Source organism: Helicoverpa armigera, chromosome 18 (assembly GCF_030705265.1).
Source record: "Helicoverpa armigera isolate CAAS_96S chromosome 18, ASM3070526v1, whole genome shotgun sequence".
In the NCBI taxonomy this organism is placed as follows: Eukaryota; Metazoa; Arthropoda; class Insecta; order Lepidoptera; family Noctuidae; genus Helicoverpa; species Helicoverpa armigera.
This window is the reverse complement of record NC_087137.1, coordinates 1,720,301-1,747,440: the sequence shown is the minus strand read 5'-3', so window position 1 is coordinate 1,747,440 and position 27,140 is coordinate 1,720,301. Positions and strand designations below refer to the sequence as shown.

The 27,140-nt window shown below is 35.8% G+C and overlaps 4 protein-coding genes across 6 annotated transcripts; 3 read left to right on the top strand and 1 right to left on the bottom strand.

The window, feature by feature from the left end:
• Positions 1–53: 53 nt before the first annotated feature.
• LOC110373179 (SET and MYND domain-containing protein 4) lies at positions 54–4,074 on the bottom strand. The gene is made up of 3 exons (XM_021330362.3): positions 3,457–4,074; positions 1,999–2,883; positions 54–1,669 (listed from the first exon to the last, which is right to left on the bottom strand). The coding sequence occupies exons 1-3, from the start codon at positions 3,921–3,923 to the stop codon at positions 1,306–1,308; spliced, it is 1,716 nt and encodes a 571-aa protein (XP_021186037.3). The 5' UTR covers positions 3,924–4,074; the 3' UTR covers positions 54–1,305.
• A 662-nt stretch (positions 4,075–4,736) lies between these two features.
• Positions 4,737–6,931, top strand: LOC110373181 (non-structural maintenance of chromosomes element 3 homolog). The gene is made up of 5 exons (XM_021330363.3): positions 4,737–5,104; positions 5,296–5,473; positions 5,951–6,063; positions 6,390–6,485; positions 6,773–6,931. Exons 1-5 carry the CDS (start codon positions 4,853–4,855, stop codon positions 6,839–6,841), a joined length of 708 nt encoding a protein of 235 aa, XP_021186038.3. The 5' UTR covers positions 4,737–4,852; the 3' UTR covers positions 6,842–6,931.
• A 507-nt stretch (positions 6,932–7,438) lies between these two features.
• On the top strand, positions 7,439–20,796 carry LOC110373199 (mitochondrial 2-oxoglutarate/malate carrier protein). Its single transcript, XM_021330387.3, has 7 exons — positions 7,439–7,658; positions 8,829–9,047; positions 12,549–12,728; positions 14,141–14,243; positions 14,755–14,873; positions 17,116–17,325; positions 18,337–20,796. The coding sequence occupies exons 1-6, from the start codon at positions 7,573–7,575 to the stop codon at positions 17,294–17,296; spliced, it is 888 nt and encodes a 295-aa protein (XP_021186062.2). The 5' UTR covers positions 7,439–7,572; the 3' UTR covers positions 17,297–17,325; positions 18,337–20,796.
• A 633-nt stretch (positions 20,797–21,429) lies between these two features.
• LOC110373207 (mitochondrial 2-oxoglutarate/malate carrier protein) lies at positions 21,430–27,097 on the top strand. Of its 3 annotated transcripts, none has more exons than XM_021330397.3 (9): positions 21,430–21,671; positions 22,250–22,462; positions 22,637–22,739; positions 23,191–23,345; positions 24,285–24,500; positions 24,847–25,017; positions 25,255–25,357; positions 25,748–25,869; positions 26,252–27,097. In XM_021330397.3, the coding sequence occupies exons 1-9, from the start codon at positions 21,598–21,600 to the stop codon at positions 26,451–26,453; spliced, it is 1,359 nt and encodes a 452-aa protein (XP_021186072.3). In that variant the 5' UTR covers positions 21,430–21,597; the 3' UTR covers positions 26,454–27,097. The 3 variants fall into 3 exon arrangements, with proteins under 3 accessions (XP_021186072.3, XP_021186071.3, XP_063895367.1); XM_021330396.3 differs by having other exon boundaries at positions 22,244–22,462; XM_064039297.1 differs by having other exon boundaries at positions 21,435–21,671; positions 22,233–22,462.
• The last annotated feature ends 43 nt before the right edge of the window (positions 27,098–27,140 follow it).

Below are 27,140 nucleotides of genomic sequence, written 5' to 3'. Positions count from 1 at the left end.
GTATTACTATTAACCAATATAATATTGGCTAGGTTTAAAATAATACATTCACATTTTCATAATCACATTATTTATTACTTAAGCTTGACTACATAACAAAACGACACTGTGTGTCATCCAAAGGGCTACATTAATAGGCCCATTTAGCTTAATTAAAATAATTTTAATAGACAAACATTGCAATAATAAGGCAAATTAAAGCCTAAGTTCACCCCGTCTCCTACTAGGAGACAACAGGTCGGATTGTTCGAAAGTTTTATGGTACATAGAAGCGAGATAACTCTGAACCTACTCTTCTGTATTATCGATACCTAGTAATTATCTAAATATATATTTAAAAAACTTAAACATAAGACAATTTTGGTAATACAACTCGAGAATAAAAAAAATCTTAACAATACCATACAGTGTATTACGTACCCATTATAGGTAATTAGTGACCGATTCTTGAACACGTGGTTGTACTAATAATTACAAAGAACTTTCCCTGAGAAACTTTTTGTTAATTCTCATTACCTTAATCACAAGAGACATCAGGGGCCCGATTCTGCTAAGTAAATAATGTCGAAATTGAATCGCAATAGTAGTTTTAACCTTAGCGGGCCGTCTGCTACTAATATAAGACTAAAGTAAAATAGTTTGCTCTACAATCACAGAAAAGGATAAAAACGTTTATTTAAAAATAGCGGAATGCCACATTCGCTTCAGTCGTAATTGAGTCGTGATTGGATCTCAGTCGGATGTGAATCGTATGTCGTTTAAGTTAAATTAGCAGAATCGTTGAAAATTTAGATAAAACAATCAAACTAATGAGTTTGAATAAAAGTTTATTTTGGCCAAAGTTGTTTGTAATCATGACTAGAATCACATGTTTAAGTATCGGCCACTAATTACCAGTCACCCTCATATCTCTCTCATCATACATATATATGTGGTTTATACCGAGAGGCTATGCAACCGGCATAATAAAAGTATGTGTATGCCGACGAGCAGAAGAAAAATCTTCTAGCCAATACTGCATGCATTGGCTTGAAAGACATTGAAAAAATTTGCATGCTTTATATAATTTCTATATGTAGACATAACGTATGTGACAATATCTTTTACGTTATAATTACCACAAACGACTATAAGAAGAGTAATAATAATATGAAGATCCTACCAAACATTATTATTACTGCAAGTCCTAAAATTAAATAGGTCATGCTGAGCAGTCACTCATTACTAAATAGCACATAAGGATCCGCAATCGATAAACTGACCGGCCTTAAGGCGTCATCAAATTATCTTTATACTTCTTACTTGCTATTCATACTGATTCATAATCACGTTCGGATACTTATATTCAATACAATGCATAAGACAATGTAGAAACGCTACGAATGCCAAAGCGTACTCCTTGGAAAAAGGTGCTTTACTCAGCTTTTGCAAAATTTTACATGTATCCTTGTAACGTATGGCAATATTTTGTGGAAAATTTGTTGTTGTATCGGGATGGTGAATTATAAAGGTATGGTAAGCTTTCAATTCTTCATCAGATAAGGACTGCTTTCGAAGAGAGTCATCCTCACTGCAGATCTTGCAGTCCTGGCATATAGTCCTGTAGTGGATAAACATTTTCTTTGCTCTATAACGATTTTCACTTGGCTGAACTTCCAACCAATGGCCTCTGTAACAAAAGAGATTTATTTTTCATTTTTTAATTGTGTAATCCTACTATTTCCTTCTATTATTATAAATTTGAAAGTTTGTGAGAATGTATGGATGTATGTTTGTTATTCTTTCACGCAAAAACAACCCTTTTGGTGGAAATTTGGTATGTAAATAGGTGATGCCCTGGATTAACACAAAGGCTACTTTTTATCAACACACCACGCGGGCGAAGCCGCCAGCGGAAGCTAGTCTATACTAATGTAATAAAGAAGAAACATTTCTATGTTTTTGAAACTACTGAGCCGATTTAAAAAAAAGCAAAAATGTAAATATGTAGGTACTTACGAATAAGAAATGGTCAATTCTTCTCCCTTCTTGATGGGCATTACCGACACCAGCGCGGCGCTATTACGAAGCCCCGCCACATACAAGTTCGGCACGCAAGAATGAGCGAGTTTGCTCATGAATGGAAAGTACCCTTTATTTGGGTGATTGTGCAGGGAAACACGACCCTCCACACACATAGAAGTGCAGTACTGCAGCTGCACAGGTGTACAATATACAGATAGGTGCATCAACATCCTGCTGACTGCATCAATAGCAGCCTTCTTCTTTTCAGGTGCGGTCGGGAAAAATGATGTCTTCATATCCAAATAATGTATTATATTGGCAAAATACATGCTTCTGTTGAACAATGCACCGTACTTGAAATGTGTGTCATAGTTTGAATTCAATAGTGAAAACTTGTCTGATCCAAAGATGTCAGCAATAGTAGCGTTTTTCATCCTGTCTGTGCCTAAATCATAGGATGCAGTTATGAACTCTTCCCAAGAGTCACAGAGCTGACGTATTTTAAGAACAGCTTTGACTGGTAGCTTGACATCATCTATTATAACGTCCATAATTTTGCAAGCAATATTATGTCCTTCACGCATAGACTTTTCTTTACAAGTTTTGTCACAGAAGAAGGCAGCACAGCATCCATCACAAGGTATTAAGTTAAAAGACATCTTAAGACAGTAGTGGCATGAAGTAACATGATTCATGGTATGCTCGGCTGCCACGAATGCAGTTTCCAATGCAACAAGAGTGCCAACTGGAATATCCCTTGCAGCAACAATTTTGACTTGTCCAGATTCCATGGTGACTTCCACATCGGATATGGCACACGGTATATCTGGGTGACTGTCTCCTTTCAGTTTAAAGTAGTGCTCAGTAAATGGTGTGGCTCTGGAATGCAATAATTATAGATTACAAATTATATTTTTGTGGAACATCAACATGTTACTGTAGATAACATGTCCATGTCCATGGTATAGCTTCCAACAAGCAGATTTAATTGTTATCTATACTGTAACATGTATAATAAAGAGGAAACATTTTTTGTTTGTTTGCACACATACAAACCTTTAAGGCTCTGAAATCATATTGGCAAACTAGAATATCCTCAAGTCACATAGGCTATCTGTCTGTATTAGCTATATTCTGTCCAGGCATGAGAAGTTTCCCCAGGACGGGTGATACAGCTAGTGCCTTACTGTTTTAAATCAACATATATTGCTCATTAAACTACTAAACTATTAGTCCAATCCAGTGGAATTTTCACTTGTTTTCTCAAATTAATTTTACACTTATTGAAAAAAACATGAGAACTGTTTTTAAGACTACTTAACGCCCCTAAGACAACCCACTGACCAAAAAGTTTGTTTAAACTTTGTTTTTAAGTTACTAAACTAGTAGTAGCAGTAACTGATTAAAACACTGGAATATAGGTAGGTGCAAAGGTAGAATAGCGGTACTTACGCATGCCTTACAGCAAACTCCTCTAACCATGTGAACTGGCTGGCTGCCGCTCTCATCTCGCGTAGCTTATTAGCCAGGGTCTCTGGGCAGTTCAGCGCCAAGCAAGTTTCCACATCTTTGACACATGCTTTGAACTGCTTCGCTTTCAGCAAGAGTTCCGCTCGGCTGTAGTACGCTAGCCTCATAGCTTCGGAGTTAGAAGGAGCCCTCATTATAGCCATGTTATATTTCACCAATGCCAACTGAAAATCGCCTTCACAAAAAGCTTTTTTGCCCTCAACCCCATGCTCAATAGCTGCTTGTGATTGTTTTCCTTTGTTATCAATTTTCACAAAGTTATTTGTCATTCTCAATACGTCTACGGCAGCTGCAACAGACTTGGCTAAATCCTTATTGTGCAGAGCTTTGTAAACGCTGTCCAAAGGACTGTTTTGATGCTGACCATAAAATATCGGCAGTTGTAACATTTTGAACACGGATAAGTAAAACTCTCAAACAACTGAATTCGGAAACTTTTTAACACACTTGTACACTGTATCGCAGTAAATGCAATAATGATTAATGAAAACTGTTTCTGTTAAACTTGTAAGTGAAATCACATTATCACAAACTAAAATGAATCTAGGAAACTCCCGCTAAGCACATTTTAGTGTTGCTAAAGCAAAATTGAATGAAATGAAAACAGGCTTGGTGTCGAGATATAACGTTCCGAATCGAGGTAATTCAGTATCTATCTTATATAATTATTAACGAGTTTTATTTTTTAAATCGGTAAACTTTTATCAAGTTAGGACTACATGTACATCTAAAGCTCACAACCCACGAAAACACCAGTACCAACAGTTTGCCTTCATTCAGCGTGTTCAGCGTTGTTAGCCTGGCAAGTGCTTTCTCTCGCGAACGAATATGGCACAACTCGGAATTCGGAATACCTAGTCTACACGGCCACGACACCAAACCAACAAATGCTGCCAATTTGGGGATATCCCTAATTCTCCGGGAGTTAGGAATTTCGGGGTATTCAAACTAAACAGAAAATGTGTGAAAGTTATGCACCGTATTTAGAACATTATTGGAATCTTTATTCATAGTAAAATTGAAAAAACAATTGTTCTCACTGCTTTCGCCCATTTTTAATCAAAGGTACATAGTAACATATTTTTTTTCTAAAACCAGATCCAATCCTTTTGCTGCGTTGCTATGACTAGATTTCATTCTCCTCTTTCAGCTCTTCATATCCATATCGCTCTGCTGTCGCTATGGCTTGCTACATATATTAATCTGTGGTGCTGTCTACTATTTATTATGTCATTGTCAAAATTGTTTATTGTTGATCTTAAAATTTGAATTAGCTTGTTTCCGGGCTCAAATACTTTCTAGAGTAACCTCCGCAATTATGAGCCAGAGACGTACAAAGAGGTCCACCCAAGCGTCCCAAGCTGAACAAGACAGATCTACGATTGCAGAAACCGATGGTTCCGACCATGAAGACTCTATCAAAGAGTGTGTTCGCTACATCATCTGTCGGGAAGGCAGTAAAATACCAATAAAGAGAGCAGAAATTATTAAACACCTTAGTACAACTTGTCAAACTCCTTCGAACTTGGTGAAAACGGTATTGGTTGAAGCAGATAGAATACTAAAAAGGGTAAGAGTATTGTGGTAACTTATTGGTTAATTTTCCTGTATAGATTTCTAGACTTAATAACAATCAATACTAGAGGCTGGTGTATTCAATTCTGAAATAACAATCACCCAGTTATTCCTTGAAACTCATTTCTACATTGTCATCTTAAATGTAAAGTTGGTTGTTTCTTATATTTTTAATTAATGTTTCAGGTGTATGGTTACAAGCTGGTTCAGGTTGAGGCTAAAAGTGGTATACAGTACATTGTGGTACTGGCAGAGAAATATAATTCTTTGCCGAACTTCTCATCTGCTATAGACAGCCAACACCGGACGCTACTGATTGCTGCCTTAATGCACATTTTTATGAGCGGTGCAGCTGTTAAAGAAGGTTAATAACACAATCTTTTTAGTAGAAAGTCCTATAAAATAAAGTAAAATGTGAAAACGTGTAAAGTACGGAAGTTAGCTAACAATATTAGAAATTACAAATTAATTACATAACTATGAAACAAAAAAAAGAATTTCCATTTAAAATTGCATTATCTTTAAAATGTACTTACAGTAATGGGAAGTTTTCTTCTTTTGAAGGTAGGAAAAAAAGGTAGTCCAAACTTAGTAAAATCGATTTTATTAACCTTTTCACCGCCACGCCATATCGGTATTCCTATGCCCTGTACGCCAAGCCCGAAAATCTTAATTAAATATCTACTAAAAAATACATAAAAGTAATGATTTAATAGGTTTATTTTGTATTTTTCTGCGACCTGTTTTTTGTCGAGTATAGCCGTCGTTGGCGCACAGGGCACGCTTGCTCATGTCGGCTATAGCCGACATTGGCGTTCAAAAGGTTAAATAATATTTTTAGATGAAATGTGGAAGTTCCTGATGGAAGCTGGACTATTGGAAGAGAATGACAATGCAGGACGGAAACTACTAACCACCACATTTACTCGGCAGATGTATTTACAATATCGTAAGGTATGCTTAACTATGCAAAATTATGAAGTTTCCTTTTTTTATTTATTTAATGTGCATTATTACTGTTATTAGGAATGTCTCTAGTACCATAATTCCGTCTAAATCAGCTCAGCTAAATTACGAACATGAATATCTGAAATCCAAATCTTAAAAAAATGTTTATTGCCAGAAAGTTATTAAACTAAGCAAAGCTTGTTTCAAAAAGTATTTCATGACTAAAATAGAAATTATAGTTAAAGTTTATTGGAATATGCATACATCTATGCATATTATTATATAAACTTTACAAAGTACTTGTAAAATATATGTACTTATATTGTTTTCAGGTTGGAGAAGGTGACCTAGCAAGAAATGTATTTACTTGGGGCCAACGTGCCATTGAGGAAGTGCCTAAAATGTTCCTTTTAGAAAAAATGGCCGAGGTATTTACTATATCACTTTAGACTTATATTTTTAAACAACTTCAAAAAAGGTTCTCAGTTTGACCCCTATACTTATGTAGATTTGTGGTCGATTATATCATATTTGGCTAAGCCGATTTTGATGTGGATTTCAGAATAGTATTTGTCAAACTTGGGAGAAGATTTCTTTCAATCTTTTGACATTGAAGTTGTTTTTTTTTTAAGTTTTCTGTCATAAATCACCTCAAATATCTGCATGGCAAGTTACTTTTTTATTGATCAGTCTCACAGGTTTCTTTCCTTTGCAGGCTTTTGACAAAACTCCCGATCATTGGTGTGAACAATACAAGGAAGCAACACAAGGAAATGCAGTTTAAATATATACTTACATTTTGAAAATAATAAATATTTTAAGTGGAATTTAGCTTAAGATTTTTATAGATTTTGTAACCATACCAAAAGTATGCTTATATGTAAGCAATTTATTTTTGTTAGGCTGAAGCATTTTGTTAAAAACTCTTTAACTTGAGTATTTTATAAGAATGCCTAGTTCACCTACGCTATATCTGCAAATAGACGTCGCAGGCTGAAGACAATGCTCTACTGATTAGGATTAACGTGATTATATAAAAAATACATACTGTTAAACTGAATGGCTATTTTTATTTTCGATATCCATACTTTACCAAAGAGTACGTACTTGTACACATTAACCACTTCCCTGTCCCACGAGTCATATGTGATACACACCGATTGTTAACTATTGTGTCGTGGATAAAGAAGTCGTTGCCTTTTCTTAAAAACTAATTATCTGAACATTTTTATTAAGATATTAAAGGAAAGACGAATCAGGAATACGTAAGCTTAAAAGACTTTGTATTCAACTGTGGCAAAGATTAAAAACGTAAACTGACGTCTTAAAAGTACTGCCAGTGTCAATTGATGTCAAAACTCTAATGTCAAGTGTGTCAAATCCAGCTGTTTTCTATGAACTGCGTTGATCAGTGCACACGTTTCCAAATAATAACTGGGTGAATACAGACGTTCACTTTTATTAGTGTGACGGAGAGTGTATTAAACTGTGTGTCTTCGAAGGTGTTTAGAAGAAATGGCACAAGCACCCGCAGCTGTAGCACCGCCAAAGGAGCGCTATGTGCCGAACGCGCTTAAATTCGCTTTCGGCGGCCTTGCCGGGTACAAATCTTGAATTTATTTTAAGACTACGCGTCCTTTATATGATCAATGTCATGAACATTGCGGTAGAAATGTATATTTCTGTTTGTTTACACTTTCTAAACGTATTGTTGAACTTGTCCTATCTGATTGGGATCTTGCTTGTTACTTTTTAAAACCTTGTCCTCGTTATCAAGCGAGTGCTAACTGCTTGCTCTAAGTTATAAATTGAGTTCATACTGATTGATTATAATTTATTATCTCATTGGTTATGTAAGAAGTAATCAGATATTAGGTACACAGTTCACAGTTTCTCATTATTTTTTTGATAACATCCATTTACATTCACAAAATACATAAAATTTTATGTTGTGTAGCACTTTATGAGTTATGAAATTTTATTATCTTGATGCTCTTGCTGGCTGCACAGATGACAGACATTTGATTTTCTTGCCTTTATTTTCTTTTAAACAAGTAATATCAATGTTTACCAAATAAGCATCTTAAGTATGACTTAAGGTAATGGCACTATGCCTTTTAGTAAAAAAATAAACACATTCTTTGATTTGGACAGGACATTTAATAGCAATAACTAGTATAAAATAATACCTTCACAAACTAAAATTTTAATACATTGAGTTCTAAAATGATAAGTTTTACTAAATACTAATGAATGTAAATTATTTTTACCTTGGGATGGTGACAAGAATGAAATTCACATGGCAGTGACAAATTAGGTTCTATTTTTTTACCGTACTCACTAGCTATGGTATGATGTATACTAATACAATGAAGAGGAAAATTGAATTTGTTTGTTGTTTGTACCAAAAGGCTCCACAACTACTCAACCTATTTGAAACATGCTTTAAGGTTGGAAAGCTACACTCCCAAGAAACAAAGGATACATTTTATCTATGTATGGGCAGGAGTTCCATTAAACAAAATACTATGAAAAATGCTACAGCTATTTACAATTGCACTGCTGATGTAACACCTTTTTTCATATAATAAAGCCAGTCTTTTCATATTATTGAACAAAAATCCTTCTCCATGTGAGAGGAGCCCAGCAGTGGGACGATAAAAAGGCAGTAACAGTAAAGAGGTTTCATCATAACGTTTCTATTTACTGTTAGCGTTCCATGTAGCTTTTTCACATTAAGCTCATATTACATCTTAATTTATTTGTTCTAGCATGGCAGCAACATGTGTTGTTCAGCCACTTGATTTAATCAAAACTCGGATGCAACTGAGCGGTGGCAGTCGGACTTCGTTCGCAGTGGCTGGGGAGATCATAGCTCGGGAAGGGTTTGTGTCCCTCTACACCGGCCTCTCTGCCGGGTTGTTGAGACAAGCCACTTACACTACCACACGTCTGGGAGTTTACAATTACCTCTTTGATGCCTATAAAGAGTGAGTATTTTATTACCATTGTTAGATTAGATTATTTTTTATTGTACACCAAGAAAATTAACAACACAGGAAATCACAACACACAAAGAACAGTACAATTGGCGGTCTCATCGCTTAACAGCGATTTCTTCCAGACAACCTATGGATGTAGTTTATCTGAAGAACACATTGAAAACGAGCAGTTTAGGGTTTTTATATTTAATGTTATGGTGTTAGGTACTAACTAACTTATACACATTGATAGAATAATCACATATTCCTATGAATAATAACAGTAGACATTTTTTTCTCTCACGCAAAATCTACGGAATTGATTAAAAAAAAAACTTGACAGTTAAACCTAAATATCGGAATAACGTTTAGGCTACTTTTTATCCATGTATGGAAAAGACTTCTCGTGGGACGCGGATGAAAGCTAGCGAGTAATATCTGGAGTGTACTGGATTGATTCTAAAATTTATATCTATAATATAAAAATGAATCGCAAAATGTGTTGGTAAGCGCATAACTCAACAACGCCTGGACCAATTTGGCTAATTATTTTTTTGTTGTGTTTGTTATTGTCAGGAGAAAAATAGGGTAAAGTAGAGAAGTCAGTTGACGGGAGCGAAGCCGACGTGAATACAGAAACACTATGCCACAAAATAAGTTCCTCGTCGATCCAAATTATTCCAATATTATTTGGAAAATATAAAAATGGGCCATTTGGGGGTTCTACGAATTTCAGCCTATAAACCAATGACCTAGCAAAATAGAAATGAAACCATAAAAAAGTTTATTTGCATTGCATTGGCCACAAATACTGCAGCAAAGTGGACTCAATTACTCACTGCATTGCAGTGGCATCAGTATTTCCTATACAGCTCATATATATATATATAGGTACATAGACTACATAGATGAATGCATTAGTAATTGCCTATAGACTAGACTGGGAGACTTGTTTTGAATTCCTCACTGGAGCTCATAAACAAAAATATTGTGAAGACGCGGGCACTAATAATATTGTAGAGTTATTTATATAACACTGATTTTAGTACAATGTCTGACCCATTGAACCGACGCACTACGCTGGTGCATTGTATTATAATTTATGTACTTGTACATAATATCTTTTTATGGTTATGGTCCTACATAAAATATTTTTAAGTATCTAAGTGCATCTTTCAAAACTCAGACACTCGAGCACGCAATGATTAGTTTGTAATTTGGCGAATATTAAAATGTTTTGTTGGAGACTCAAGTCCACTATCTATTTCTTCACTAGCCCGCGGGACGGCAATCCAACACTAACATACATATAGTAGGTACGTGCTCTCTGATGCACTGGTGTATCGATCACCAGCTTGCAGACTCCAGGATGCTTCGTGAGCTTTTTGAAACCCACAAAGCGATTTCGTCCCGACCCATGTCCCATGAATCGAAACCCGTGCACAGTAGATCAGTCCAATCAGGGTAAAAAAAAGTAAAAATCACATGCCTGACTCACGCTAGCGAATCAGTCAACGCACAGCTGAAACCTCCTTTACTAAAAATGTTTTAGAAAATCCACAAACGATCCTGAAAAGACTGCACACAAAAAGAGGCAATCTAGAAACAAGAGAGAAACCGCGGGAGACAGCTAAATAGTACATAAGTTATATGTACCTATTCTACTTAAGGTCGGGGCGATACGAAGTTATTCGCTGCACTCATGCATTGATAAGACGGAATTAGATTGCATACATTAGCTACGCCACCTCAGGTCGTTAAACTCTGGTATTGCTTATCATGCTTGTACTTTCGAGTTTTGACTTATACTGAAACAGGATTGAAAACTCAAATTGCAATGGAAGTATTCTCCCACCAGTTACCACGTCTGAAGAAACTTGAAAAACACTGAAATTGAAATACCTAATTCAGTCCTATCCAAAATAAATGGAAAAGGATTTCTACAAGAACTAGAACTAGGCTAATTATATTAACGTTTTATGCTAATTTAATTGGCTTGCAATTATATTATTATCAGCATATTTTTTTTATGACAATAATTACAAAAGTACAGCAACCCCCGAAACCATAGTTTACCTCCCACTTTCTACTGTTATAGCTGTAAAGAAGAAGCGATGATGAAGAAACTTTCTAACAACACAGCTGTCTATTACCTACAATTTATTTATTGTATATTTTTTGGCCTACTGAAATGAACTTCAAGTACTTATGCTTATTTTACTGCATATTTTTTCGCTATTGAAAACTGTCGATACTCCTCAGCTCAGTAAAAATTAGTTCAACTTTAGTCACGAGGTGTCACGTCAGTCTAGAAATTCCTCGCCCACCATTATTTGGTTTATAAAAATACATTGGACGGAAAACTATTGTTTATTTTCGACATTTTCTGCTACGTTTCGCGTCACTTTTGATGGATCATCCATATTTTAGTGGTTTTCGATGCTGGAAACCCCTAGTAAAAGTGGACCTTTTTTTCTTCTTCCGCTATGCGTTTTTAATTATTTTATTTCCCTCCAATTTTTTATCATCACTGCTATATGAAATAGCTTTTCTTTTTTGAGGGACTCTCCTAATCTACCTACTTAACGTGAAAACGACTAATTTTATGTATTTAAAGAAATATCAGATAAAGGTTTCTTAGCTCGTCTATTTATATATACCTGCACGAAGCAGAAAACTAGTACTTATAATAGTTCCAAATAGTGAAATTACTTCATGAAAAACGCAATTGTGTGATGTTGCAAAGATAAGCTTATCTTTATCATAATGATTTGAATTAGGTAATTCTTTATTCATAAGTATTTATCTTGCTTCGCATGTCACCATTGCGTGATTTCTGAATGACTCGTTAAACAATAATAAATAAAAGTTACACAAATACATAATCATTTTTTCTCATTCAACAGTAATTTATGACCACTGCTACTGCTAACGAAACTATAACCCTGGAAGAATATAAGTCTCGTCATAATTTACAAGGCAATTCATTATTTTTATTATTTTAAAAATAATGTACATAATAGTTTATTGTAGAACTTATTGTATAGTAAAATAAGTAACATAGTCGGTACGTAGTTATTTTAAAGTTTGTATAGTATACCTTCCTACATAGTGATCAATAGATACCTATACCTTTGATAAATCAATTGAGGAATCGGTGTATTTGCTCTACAATTCACTATTCTTATGGTTTGTTTAAAATCATCTCTGCAATTAGGTAGTAGTAACTTTGTTTGTTATGTACATTTCATCCATACTTGCATAGACTATTTTAGGCTTAATGAGTACTTGTAAGACCCCTTTTGTAGGTCGCTCTATAAAATAAGTATTAGGTATAATATCAAAATATGAATTTCATCTAGTTCTGAATGTATAACTTGAATCGTCCATAAAAAAAATCACTAATAATTATTACTAACACTTTTTAGCACCTCGATCTGGCTGACCGGCCTTGACTTTTAAAAAACATATTTCCACGTGTAAAAACTTTGCTTATTTTGGCTTTACCAGGCGAAATGCAGGTGCGGCTCCAGGTTTTGGCACCAAGACCTTGTTGGGTGTGGCTGCGGGATCCATTGGTGCCTTCGTGGGCACCCCAGCTGAAGTAGCTCTCATCAGAATGACAGCCGATGGCAGACTTCCAGTGGAACAGCGAAGGAATTACAAAAATGTTGCTGATGCACTTATCAGGTATTGTAACCTTTTTTTGGTAACCTTATTTAAGAAGTAAATCTGTATTCTGATGGATAGCACTGGCTGCTTTTACAGAGATGGACCATCAAAATAACTTGTTTAAAAAAATACTTGATATCTTTTGCCATGTTGTAACTGCATACAACATGTAAGTAAATAACGAGGCGTATCTAGATTATCTAATAATACAATATTTTTCTAAAGAAATAAATTATGGTTGACAAAAGAATACCTACTAGTCGCTTAAGCTAGTTAGAACTGGAATTTTAGTACCCAGCAATAGTGTGACCCTGAAACTATTTGCAGACACAATTTGAGTTAATAAGTGAACTGCAAAGTAGCTCTTATTTAATGGCTCTAACTGGGACGATGCCCTAATGCAGAATATAAGTAAATGTTCCTATAGTTTTGAACCTTATGATCTTTATAATAAAGCTAAAAATTAGAAAACGAAATTAAAAAAGTAATTCTTAATTATGTTTGTGAAGATTAATTACATTTTACTCAGGCATGTCATACGAAAAGGTAATAGTTATGCAACAACTAATTACGATAATTTCCGGCACAATAAAAATACTTAATAAAAACCTTGTATGTATGTTTCTGCAAAGCTATGAAAATTTCATGCAACCTTGACATAACATAAAGGTCAAGATTTCTGTTGGGTCGCTTCTAAGACCTTAGTTTCACAGTTTTCTATTATATAACTAGAATCTAGGAAAAAAACGCCATACTTTATTCTTTAATTTTATAGTTCTGATAAACTATGGAGAATAGTTCCAGTGAACTATTCTCATCTCAAGTATATTTACTTGTAATACCTATACATTCATTATTTTATCTTTAACCTATTGACCCTATGTCGATTCGTGATCAAATAAATGTAGTCAAGATACACAACTGTTAAAAAATATGTATATGACTTACCTATGTACCAACTATGTATGGTCAACAGACCATTGGTCTGTTTCCTTTTCTTACTTATGCTTTCAATTACATATTTACTTCTTGCTATATTCCATCAAAATCATTTGTAAATATAGGACAAAGCCGCAGTTTATTTTTTACTACCGTTCATATTTTTTAATCTATCTCTGTACCAATTAACTTAGAAAGCCTAGCTGGGGCTGCGAGATTATTCCAAATAGTTGGTCCTGAATCACGAAGGGTTTCAGAAGGAACATGGGAGAATTTACCCATAAGAATCTGGCATTATCTCCTTCCTTCACTAATTAAAGACATTGATGATTTCCTAACTACAAAAAAAAGTAAAAGGTATCAAATGATGACGATGATAATATCCTGTCATCCCTCATCAAGGTCATAGGGTTGGCAGAAGCCTTTCCTACTCCTTTCGGCCTTAAAACATCAAATTCTGAATAAAATGTAAAGAGGTAATAATCCCACAGGATAGTAAGAGAGGAAGGAGTTTTGAAGCTATGGCGCGGAGCCACCCCTACCGTTGGACGAGCGATGGTGGTCAACGCTGCCCAACTCAGCACGTATTCACAGGTATTTATTTAACTAATTAAACTGCTATATTAAGACGTCGGAATAAAATATTGTTTTATGTGTTTTAAACATGATCACAATTTACGGATACAAATGGTTCAAATGGTTCAGTTGATTATGTTTAAAAAAGTCCATATATTAAAAGGCTAATACATAAGTAGGCTTGAAAGTTATATTCTTAATCTAATATAGGGGACACCCGAAGTACATATGTTTCTATAATTAATATTTTCTGAATCTTTGAGGTGGTCCATTCTAGATTTTTCTTATTCTATTATATATTTGAAAACATCTACTGATAAACAATTGCAGTTGAGGGATTGTTCTACGGAATATTTGCTTTTTGGGGGACTTTGACACACCCGAAAACCTGCCAAAAATGTGCTGCCTGTACCTAGAGCTTTTTTATGAGATAGGTAATATATTTAGGTCCGAACAAAAGAATAAACGAGGACATTCTTACCCGACTGCCAAAAAGGGAACTACTTCAACAGTTTACTATACATTGCAGGCTCGTGAGATGTTCGTGGGCTACGTGCCCGACGGCATCGCGTTACATTTCTGCGCGTCCATGGTGTCCGGTCTTATCACCACCATTGCTTCTATGCCTGTTGATATCATTAAGACTAGGTAAGTCATTTATTTAAAGGAATTTTCTTTTTCAGGGTTTTTTCAAGGCAATAAATATATGGAAGTCTTTAGTGATTGAAAAATGATTGAACCGACACGAATCTGTGAATGAGTTCTCGCATGAACGTAGCAATTTTGCGGATTTTTTTGAAATATTACCACGCTATGGTTATACATATTACAATGTATTATGTATTACATATTTGCTAGAGCGACTATAGACCGGTCATGCCTTACAGGGTCCACAATTATCTCTAAGTCATTTGGAACATTTACTCTATACAATTATTATTTATTTATTTATATGCATTATAATGCATATAAATAAAAAAATAAGATGACCAGAAGAAACATTTGTGTGCGTCACAATGCCGCGCACAGGTCAAATCTCGCTTTTAAATAAGTTAAGTCACGAGATACAAATAAGCAATCTAGATATGAATAATCTATGATTTATCTTCTTTTGACAATATAACAATATTATCTAAGACTGGATTTTAAACGAATTTTCGTAGCACTGGTGAAATAATTCGTGTTATAAAAGTTGATTAAAATACACAATTTCCATATATACTTAACATGAATAAACAAATACATGGAAAACTACAGTCGTTTTAAAAATGTAATAATCTACAACATATAGGTCAATGTCAGTTACGCCTATCAAATATAACCCTCACAATGCCAATGATGTAAAAGTCTGACGTCAGAAATAATATTTTTAGACTTTTCGTATAATTTATCGGACAGCGGACGTCTGTCCTTGAACATCTGAACCGTTAGGAAGGTGACACACAGTGGCGGATTAACCCTATAAGCACAACAAGCACGTGCTTGGGGCCCCTGTTCTCCAGGGGCCTCCATCCTCTGCTGGCGTTTCATTTTATACCTACATTTTATCGAGATTCATCCACAATATATCCGAAATCACAAGGCGCGAGCAGTTCGGGAGTGACCCTTCATACACCCCCGCCTCTAAACTTGATTGGTCGCAGTGCTGTTGATTGTTGTACGATCGCAGTGTTTTTTTTTTTTCAATTGTGCAGTTGTTATACAATTTTTTTTCGGCTTCTACTCATCGTTGGGCAAAGAATTAATAGGCAACGATAGCGTTCCGAAGTCGCTATCGTACAGTCGTTGGGAAGCTCACGCTGTAACTACGAGTGCAATATAACAAACATATCCGAAAATTTTGGATGCTTTAGATCAGTGGTCCTGGTGGTGGTGGGCTGGTGGTGCCTGGAGGCATTTCAAGTGGTCCGCGGTCCACCGGTTAAGTCCGCGGACGTTGTTATCGATCTTACGTTATCCATCTTACTTGTCCAACAGAAAGAAATGAAGGTTTGAAATGTAGCCCTTTTACGAAATTTTAGTTCTGAGTCTTAAAACATAATCAAGATTTCCCGCTCGCTTCGCTCGCGTTTTCAAAAACTATATGTCCTCGTTTTTACATTTGTCAACAAATTAAAAGTTAAGTACGTTTGGGCTACATTGTACGTAATTTTGGTTCTGAGTCTATAATAAAAATAATTAAAATTTCGCGCTCGCTTCGCTCGCGTATTCAGAAACTATGTGCCTTCGTTTTTGCATTTGTCAACAAACAAAAATTATTACGTACGAAAATTAAGTACGTTTGGGATCAATTTTAGCTCCGTACGAGTCCGAAAAAAATTTCGCGCTCGCTTCGCTCGCGAATTTGAAACTACATGTGCATCACGCTCGCTTCGCTCGGTCAATTTCTTCAACCTTCTATTTCCATTTAAGTAATAGGGGGTCTACACAGGCTCTGTGCTTAGGGCCTCGGATACTCTTAATCCGCCACTGGTGACACACGTTTGAAATTTTAGTTATTTTTCATATAAGTATGACTGACATTGTCTAGCTGGTATCATTGTTTTGTAGGCAGGTAAATAATGAGCAATCCAAAATATGTATGAATAATAGACAGGATAACTTAACAGGAAGACTGGTCAAAAATATACAGCCAAATGCAATAAAACTAAGGTTGAAATTAGTGAATTTTGAAACAGATATTCCATTTTATTGATCAGTAATTTAGCCCCTACTACACCGACAACATAAACATGTTTTTTTTAACAACCGTTTTATATTTTTCACTCTTATTTTCAATGTAAATAGTTATTTTAATAAAAACGGACATTGAAAATGTCCATAAAAGCATTGGGTGACAAAAAAACAGCACCAGTTTCTAATATTAAAGCTACCATAATTACCATTTCAGGATACAAAATGCGGCTAAAGGCCAGAGTCAAATAGGAGTTGTGACGTCACTTCTGAAAAACGAAGGAGTTTTGTCTCTATGGAAAGGGTTCTTACCATACTATGCCCGACTTGGACCTCACACAGTGCTGACCTTCATATTCCTTGAGCAACTGAATGCGGCTTACTTCAGGATGTCGTAATAATAGGGTTTAAGGATAAAATCGCTCAGGTAAGTCAACTTTGTTACTTATTAGCCGTTTTCATTAGCGTCCCGTGAGAGCTAATGTCCGTACCGGGGTAAAATATAGGCTATATTACTCGGGAAGTGTGTAGCTTTCCAACAGTGAAAGAATTTTTCAAATTGGTTGAGTAGTTTCGGAGCCTTTTGGGTATAAACAAAAAATGTTTTCTCTTCCTTATATTACCTAGTAACTAGCGACCCACTCCGGCTTCGCACGGGATAATTTCCCCACTATTTAATGTATGTTAGTATACATATAAACGTTCCTCTTTAATCACTCTATCTATAAAAAAAACCCGCATGAAAATCGATTGCGTAGTTTTGAAAATTTAAGCGTACAAAGGGACATATTGACAGAAAAAGCGACTTTGTTTTATACTATGTAGTGATGCCTATAACACGCCTTCATCTCGCATATCCGGACAATCGATCATTGAAAATCGATAAATGATACATATTATCTGTCTAAGAGTTGTAGATAGATAAATGTTGTGATGCATCTTCATTTTGATAAGCTAATACAATGTCATGATGATATTAAAGGTATATTTTGGTTGGTGATACATATTTAAAACGGATCTCTTTGAAACATTGATCTAATATTGGAAATGGTCAAACTTTTACTACTCGACTTCTATCATGTGTATAATAATTATTATAAATGTATGACTTAAGTGTCTATTGGAGAATATTTATTGTACTGATGATATAAAATTGTTGCATCACTTGATAAAACCATGTTTTAAAGATAGTGGATGAGAAATAAACTTATTCTTCAGTGATAGCAATTTCCGAATAATACAATTTTCATTTTACAATAAAATTGTCCGGGTAACTGTGTTGAAGGGGTCAGATAGGCAGTCGCTCCTTGTAAAACAGATAGGTTAGACTGGATGCCGACTTCAACACAGTTGGAAAAGGGCTAGGCAAAAAATGATGGCTTAATGCCGTAAATAGTGTATGTTTTCACCAATTCATTTTTATATATGGTCTTTTCAGGACCTGACTCAAGATTCAAGCAATACCTAAAATAAGATTCAACCAATCAAATGGCTCCAATCGTATGCTCAACGCAACATCGATACTGGAATATCGATATAAAATATCGGCGTCGCGTTTATTAAGTTCAATAGCAGCCATTCCCAATAACCGATCTGTTGTTATGGTTAGTAGAGAAAGGAATTTGACATGACTCGAACAAGGCTAACGTCAAGATTCTATCTTTAAAAAGCAAGAGATCGAATATTGGGATTGGTGGTAAGTAAATATTTGTCCCAGATAGCTGATATCGCCAATATTATGTAATGTATGGATAAGTGCTTACTTAAGCGTATCACAATACATCATGTTAATATATATTTTTTTGTAAACAATCGATTGAACTTATCGATTTTATTATGATCACTCGATTATGATTGCGTCATATTGTTTGTAGTGTATTAAGGGAAAGTGAAAATGGAATGTTTACTATTTAATGCGTTTAATGTTTTTCGTATGGAACTGTGCCGTTATGATCATGTGTACATTTTATTTACTTTTTTATATGTTACCAATCTTTTTACACCTCTTTGACACCGGCCTTTTTTAAGACAATGTGATCACTGATCATGTATGATGTACTGATAATGTAGCTGATCACTGATCAGCTAATCAGCCAACGCCTATAAGTGTAATTTATATCAATACAATATAATATCCGATAAGGTAAATTTTAGAAATCAAATCACTTTTTTTCTTATTTTATCTACAAGATGTGTCAAGATAGTTCTCACTTGAGGACGAGAGCAAACAAGTCCAGTTTACCGGCCGACTGTTAACTCACAGAGTACATTATCTATTTGCTAATAACTTGGACAGATAAGACCTTGCTTGCGTAATACTTGACTCTTTGCAGCGTCATTTTACGTGACCGAATGTTTGAACATTCAAACCAATTGTTTCCATCTCAGTTTATACATTTTCTTTAATTTCTACAAGTCCTCAAAACATAAGAATATTTTTAATGTCTCCGAATGTTGGGATATTCTTTAAATAAATCCAGCAAGTCAAGGTTTCTCTGTTGACTTTTCAGTCGTAAAGTTGCCTCTCAGTAACAAAATAGCTGCAAATAAAGCTACCTTATTATTGCTAGGTAACGCGTCATATTTTTATATAAAACAATACGCAAGTTACCTACTATAAAAACATGGAAATACATAGAATGTTTTGAAAAAAAGTTCCACTCGCTATCTAATCAGTGTCGGTACTAAACCTTTTTAGGTAATCTCTATCAATCCCCCACTTCACTATTTTTATCATGGGATCCCATAAATTGAGTGCTGATCGAATTTCACCTTAGATAACCTAATTTCAGATAGGGAAATACACTTGACGATAAGGTAACGTTTTGGCTGTCCAGTACAAAATAGATCGAGTGTTTTTTGGTACCTACTAGTGTAATGTGGGGCCCATATTATTATTTTTTGAGTCATTTTCAAATGATCACACTATTTTTTAATTGAAAAAACTGCTTGTATCATCCTTTGTGAATGATAAAAACAAGTTACATTAAAGCCCGATTTTATAATTGCCAGACAAGTTTAATCTGAAGAATATGTTTGACGTTTTGACAGCTAGACAATATGTCAAACCGCCATATTTATTTCTCGGATGAAAGTTGACTGATGATTGAGAAATCGGTCGTTATTGTGACAAACCAGCGTTGTTTTATTCCACGTAAACTTGGAAGGGTTAATGTATTTATTTTTGAAGCACATTTCTGCTTTGTGCATTGTTTTTTAACATATAACTTATAGTTCAATCTAATTACAGTTTGTTATGCTACTTTTACATTTCAATCGTTAATTTTAAGTTTAAATATTTTTGAAGTTTTTTTTTTCGAAGTGTATGTTTTTTTTCGTCATGTTTTTTGATAACTGGTAATTTTGTATTCTAAAATGATATGTATAGATTTTATTTTACAATTACGTGCTATAAAGTTATTTAGGTTGTATGAATTAATCTTTTCTTACAAGACTTTTATTTTGCAATAATATTTAGCACAAAATACCACCTAAGTTCGACTTAAAATCTTAGAAACATTTGGAAAAACTTACAAGCAATTAAAATGAGATTAAAATTGTGTTTTGTATTAATTGGCACGATTGTAGTTTAATTAAATTTAGCTTTTATTTTATGTTCAAAATGATATTACATTATGTTATATGTGTTTAAAAGTTTATCCATTCATATATCGTAGTGCAAATATATAACAATGCTGCTGATTTATTTCTTATTTAAGATATAAGTAAGCTTTAGCAATTACCACTAACATTTACACTTGTTCTACATAGATATAACAGTACAATGTGATAAAATGTTATTTATATAATATATTTTTATATTTATATAAGCTCTTTATGATTTGTGACTAACATGAGATACAATGTTGTTATTCGTTAATAAAGAACATTGTTTTTATTTGACTCGTTTTATTTTATTTATCAAGTGACCACCATTTAAATTTTAAATGAGAGCCTTTTGTGAATCTGAGAATGATCATACACATAATTCGAGATCTTTGGTTGTCAAGGATGACTAGACAACTAGAGTTTTGGTGACACGCTTCTGAAAGTTGGGCGGACCGGAGAAGAATTTCGTTATTCAAACACCTCGTCTCCGCCCCCCTAAAGAATCCCTGAACTCTATTTATTGTACAAAACATCTCCTTGATGGGGTCTGTTCCTTATCACTAGGTACAGTTTTACTAGCTCCTGAACCGACTCATAGGTTCGCATATTTATTCGTCTGCACCGGGGTGATTCAATCAAGGATACTTATATGATCTCCAAGGCAAGTGATGTGTGCTGAAGAAAACTTGTTACGTAAAGGTGAAGGTTTCCTGGCTAACTTAGACTTTGAAGTCTGAAACCGCTAATCGGCTTTGGGCAGAGGGCAGGACTATGCGGTGGGCTAAAAAGGCAAATGATGAGGCGATATTTCGCGAAGCTCTTTTGCAGGGCAGGCTTGCGAAAAGACTGGACACAAACAAACTGAATAGCATAAAACCTTACCTTCTACTAGCATCGACATCTAAAAAAGTCAAACCTGACAGCATTCTCTAAAGTCAGTCAAAAAAATTCATCACCGAACTACGGTTCATTAGAAATAATTTAAAAATTTTAAGTGATAAAAGTAAAAAATAGGTAATAATGTGCTACAAACTGATGATGCCCGTCGCATTTAGGACTATAATATAGTGTTTTTTCTAAAAACTTTGATATGGATATCGAGGATGAAGACAGGAAGAGAAGGATACCCGCTCACAGGGAAGTTATACTTGGGGGTTTATCTCGGTATTGATACTTTATTTAACTTAAATTAGAGATAAGTCTCACCAAGGGTCCAAAAAACAAAAGTTATCTTGATGGTCTAAGTATGTCCTCCACACTTACCGAGTTAGGCATGCGTGTTAGTGAGCGCAGTATGGGATATTTTAGCTTCAGAGATGTGGATGCCCAGCTCCGAGCATGGCATTTCATATTCAACTTAGTGGCATGTAGTGGTTATACCGCCACCAGTCGGTCGCTAGAGCATGGTCCGTTGTTCAGCAGGGTACACCGCGGGCAGGTGGGATTGGGGATTGCGGCAGGACGATGTTAGTTTGCCCCCTCACACTGTATACATCATCATTATCATCATCAGCCTATCGCAGTCCACTGCTGGACATAGGCCTCTCCAAGTGGATGCGAGAAGCCGAAAATCGATCTCAGTGGCGTGCACTTGGAGAGGCCTACTGTATACATATATAATAAAAAAGCCTTTATTAATAACAGTAGTTGCTACATAATTAAGTATTTAATATTTTCGCTTAACATCGAATGAATACCTACCAAAATATCTCCTAAACTACGAAGTAATGTGTAAGTTTCAGTATAATATCAACGTCACTCCTCATTCCACTGGATGTGGTTGGAATGAGGTTTAAGTACTCGGACGCCTGGTGCGTGAAGATGTTTCGCCTGATGGTCACGTCCAATGGAGCTTTTGGCCCTTACAAGGTGCTCAATGCCACCATGCTGCAGAGAGAGGCCTTGTCATCCTTGAGGTGGGGCATTTACTATTGCCTCTATGAATCTCATAAAAGGTATGTAGTTTACCATGCTTTACATATGTAGCTTAATTTCTCAGCCTTCTATTGTTATGTACTTATGAGTCCCTGAAGTTTCGTACCAGTTATTCTCCTTGTGACTAAGTTCTTTCATGACTGAGATCCAAACTTAATAGCCGTACAATAAATAATTGGAATGTTTTCCCCAAGGAACTGTTCGCTGAAAGGCTGGAACCCGTTGGGGATGGGCAAATACTTGCTGACTAATCGTCCAATCGTGTCGTACGCCCTCCGAGTACAGCGTTCCGCATTGGTCAGTCTTTGTCTTTGTAATATGCATTTTTTCAATTTAGAAAAACTTTTTGTCTCATTGTGATGGGGAATCTTAAACATTTGAGTTCTGACCAATGATTGCCTATATCGGCGTCCTAGCCGGTTGGCTGACCTCATTAAAGGAGGTCAGCTATTGCGCACAGGTGCACTCTTGTAGCCCGAGGAGAGAGATCAGGCGGGGGGGGTAGGTATAAATCACCAACTTGCAGACTCCGGGCTGCTTTGTGAAAGCTTCTAAAACCCATAAAGCTATGTCGGCCTGTTCCGTGAATGGAACCGAGACCTCGTGCGAAACTTTATCCTTCGCGCGCGGCTATCGCTATCCAATCCACCTTTTTCTGTAAGGAAGGTTTAGCAGTAAACTTAAACTGAAATATCTGTTTTGTTCTCACATGACTGATAAATAAAACTTGTTGTAATATTTTTAATAGGTGTTGGATTATCTGCATGAGAGAAGGAGACTCAGAGAGCGAAACATATTTTCAAGATTCGCGAACAATGTTCAATCTCAGGTGCAATCGATACTACAGACTGGTATTAAGAAAATGAACGTACAAAGTTGGCCCCTAAATGCCCTGACAGCCAGGTACGCACACTAATCATATGCACTGATATTAAAAAAAGCTAGGAGTAGAATACACCATTTTTTTGTTAAGACATTGTTTTTAGTGCCTTTTTTCAGTTTATAGTAATTTGAGCAAACAGTACAGTAAACTACCTAGATAATGTAAACCTTATCACCCGGTTGGGACCACGACGATCCTGCTACCTGCTAGATGAACGCGGAAAATATACTACTTCTCTCATTCGCCCCAATCAAAAGAATTTATCAACATGTTTAACAAACCACACTTCGCCCATCTCTCATTCACCCCATTCAAAAAAGTTTATCAACATAGGCAACGAACCTGTAACTTTTTCTCTTCTAGACAGAAGTCAGTGACAGACATGACAGTCAAAAACTGACATCATATAAAATCAAAAATTCAAAATTTTCGGTTGCAAATCTCAATGTTCAGTGTTAAATTGAAAGGTTTTATTTTTAAATTAGTTTTAAGCTAAGATAAAGAATGACTCATAAGCATGGAGAGCATCAGCATCATCATCGTCATGACAGAAAGGCTCCTCGGTATATTAAAGTATTCATTGGAGGTGCATCAGGGTACGTGGCAAAGAACAGAGCCTATTGTGATTGTTAAAACAGAGAGAAGTATCCAGACAACAGATTTGTCTTTGCTGTAATTTGTTTATCTAAGTTCAATATGTTAAGTATACCACTGACACGTCAAAATTGTGGAATAGAGTAATACTTTTAAACCCTACAATACGTGCTCTCCATTCAGAAATTTATGCGTTATCTCCAACAAAATCCAACAGCAATCTCAGTATAAGGAAACATTATAGGTATCTGGTTAGCTTTTGGCAGCAGATCCCAACAGTTTTGTAAGAAGCTAGCAGCTAGAAAATCTGAAGTTATTCGATTCGATGATGAAAGTTTGTTTGGGTATTTTTTTATTTTCTCCAGCATAATAGCATCAACGCTGCTGCACCCACTGGATGTGTTCAAAGTACGGCTGCAGCTGTATCCGGAGATGTGGGGCATGAGCCTTCTACGCAATATGCTGCGCTGCGAGGGTATCCGGGCTCCGTACACCGGCCTCACCGCCAGCATCCTGCGCCAGACCACCTACACCACTTCGAGGCTCGGCACATATTATTGTCTTTATGAGCATCACAAGAAGTGAGTTGCCGTTGAAAAAGAATTAAGGTGCATTTACAGGGTGCAAGAAGCTTGCGCATGGTGAGACACATGCGCAGGTTTTACGCATTTTAAAAACGTGCGGATCTAGCGACTCGAGCATGTACCAAAACAAAATACTCACTCGCTCGTGAGCTCTTGTCACGCGCATGTTAACTTGCTCCAGCTACATGCACCGTGTAGACTCTCACTTTTGAACTGTTACCAGGGGCATCGTTTAATGGTCAATCATTTCCTATTTCTTTCATTGTGTTTTGTTCAAGAAGAATCCCTGTTTGGAGCTATTCTTGCAAAGTTTTCAGATATGATCCAACCCGTCGTTCCACAGGAAATACGACAGTATACCGAGTTTCTCGGAGAAGTTACTGATCGGCGTGTATGCTGGACTGGTGGGAGCTTTCGTGGGATGTCCGTCGGAGATCGTCCTCGTTCGTATGATGGCGGACGGGCCGGTCGACCCTTACCGCCGGTACAGGTCGCTCATCGACGCTTTCACCAAGTAAGTCTTGAATGGCTTAATGATATACCCTTCCAAAGAAATATTCCTAAGTTATTTTCGACACCTATCAACGCCGACTCAATGGTTCACCTAAAGACCCTAATTTCATAGAATTTTTTTGAGTTTTAACACGGTCTTCTTGCTTATTATGCGAGATAATTTCTTAGAACCAGAAGGCTTTTGCTAAGCAATGTAAATTGGTTACTACCATGCCCTAAATATAAGTGTTTGCTGAAGGATATGGCAGACGGAGGGCGCGTGCACGCTGTGGCGAGGCGCTCTCCTCACCATGTCCAGGTCGGCCGTCATCAGTGTCTCACAAATCGGGACTTATTCTCAGGTTAGTACATGATACATCCAGTTTGTTGCTCAACTTCTTCTTCCCAGCAAAAACACAGAGTGTGGTGAAGGGAGGGCATTTTGAGAGCGGTCTTTTGTAAATTTTTTACGTTCAGAGAGTGCTGTTTTGCAGCCACTTTGCTTATACTTAGTCTGCCTTTTATGCTCCGACATCGAGAAGATGAGGTTATCGACAGCATCATGCCCCAACACAAAAGAAGAAGCCAAGGTGTAAAATCAAAATCAAAACTTCTCTTCTGTTATTTACAAGATTTAATGAAGCCAGGGCAGCCATGCATTCAAGTTTTTACTTTTGATTCAGCTCAGCCTCATGTCAATAGACTCGTTTGACCAATATCTGTGTATCGGTGTCACACAATTTTTATTTCAGGCTCGAAATTATTTAGTGGAGAAAAAGAGGACGAAAGGTTTCCTGTTGCACTTGTATACGTCGATGTTGTCAAGTTTGGTCACAGCAGTGGCCACTTTGCCTTTGGATACCTTCAAGACAAGGTAACTACCATAAAATTATTCAATGTAGACTCTTCAATAGTGACCTATTTTTTATGTGAAAGAGCATTTCGGATAGTATGTCTAAGGAAAATAGTCAAATACAATAGCTTGCTGCTTGACAAACGATATTACGGAATTGGTCAGGTTTTTTTTCTAATACCTACTACATGCCGTAGTTAACCTAGTTGTCCTAGTTTAAAAGATAGAGTCTACTATTGCATGATTATGTAAATTTGTTTTCCAAAAATGTATACAGTGCAAAGTGCTATGTTTTTCTTGAATAAATAAATACTTATTAAAAAAAAACTTATTAACAAAATGGCCGATAATTCGTAACCATTAGTAGATTAAAGCTGATATAAGCCTATAACCTCCCTTCTAGGTACCAAGTAACAAGTAATGGAAGCCACAGGGATGTGTACAACAAGTTTCGCCAAGAGTCCGGCATACTAGGACTGTGGCGCGGCTTCACTCCCTACTACGTCCGTCTAACTATACACACACTTATCACGTTCTACCTACTAGAAATGCTATACGATGTACATAAAAATAAGAAAAATCCACCAGCCAGTAAGACAAGTTGAAAATTAAGAAAAAATGTAAAATTCGTAAAAAGTAGGTTTGCTCTCTTTTGTAGTACCAACATTTTTGTGACGTCCATTGTATCGTAATGTGGTCTCTTTGGTGCGAAATAAACGAAATGATTAACTAATGAACTAATTAACTATTGCTGTAGTTGGTGATGAATTTTGGGAGTGATTGTTATGTAACACTCTTAAATCATACATCGTTTATTTCCATTGTCCCAATTTTTGTAAAATTGCGTAAAGTAATGCAAGCCCGTTCTCAAAGGGATCAACTAGATTTTGTGATTTACTATTAATGTGCCTTTGAAATTATTAGGTAATGGAATAAATACATTTCAAAGTGCCTGTAGATTGAATCTCTTTTTTTTTTATTTATTGTTAATCTGTAAGGTTATTTAAACTTTATGTAAAGTGTTTAATAACGTTAAAAGATTTCAAAATTAATCGGCAACCGGCAACGGGCTTGTAAGATTCGAAATAATGTAAATTTTTGTTTATTTTGAACTGTGTGCTATTTGTTATTACTTTTATAATTTTGTAAACAGAATGACAATGTTAGCTGAATATGAAAAACTTAGAACTAAGTCGAAGCTTCGTTGATTATTGAAATAAAACAATTTGTATAATGAAAGCTGTTAAAATTGTGGTTTTATTTCCAGTTTCTTCTATAGTATCTTCTTCACC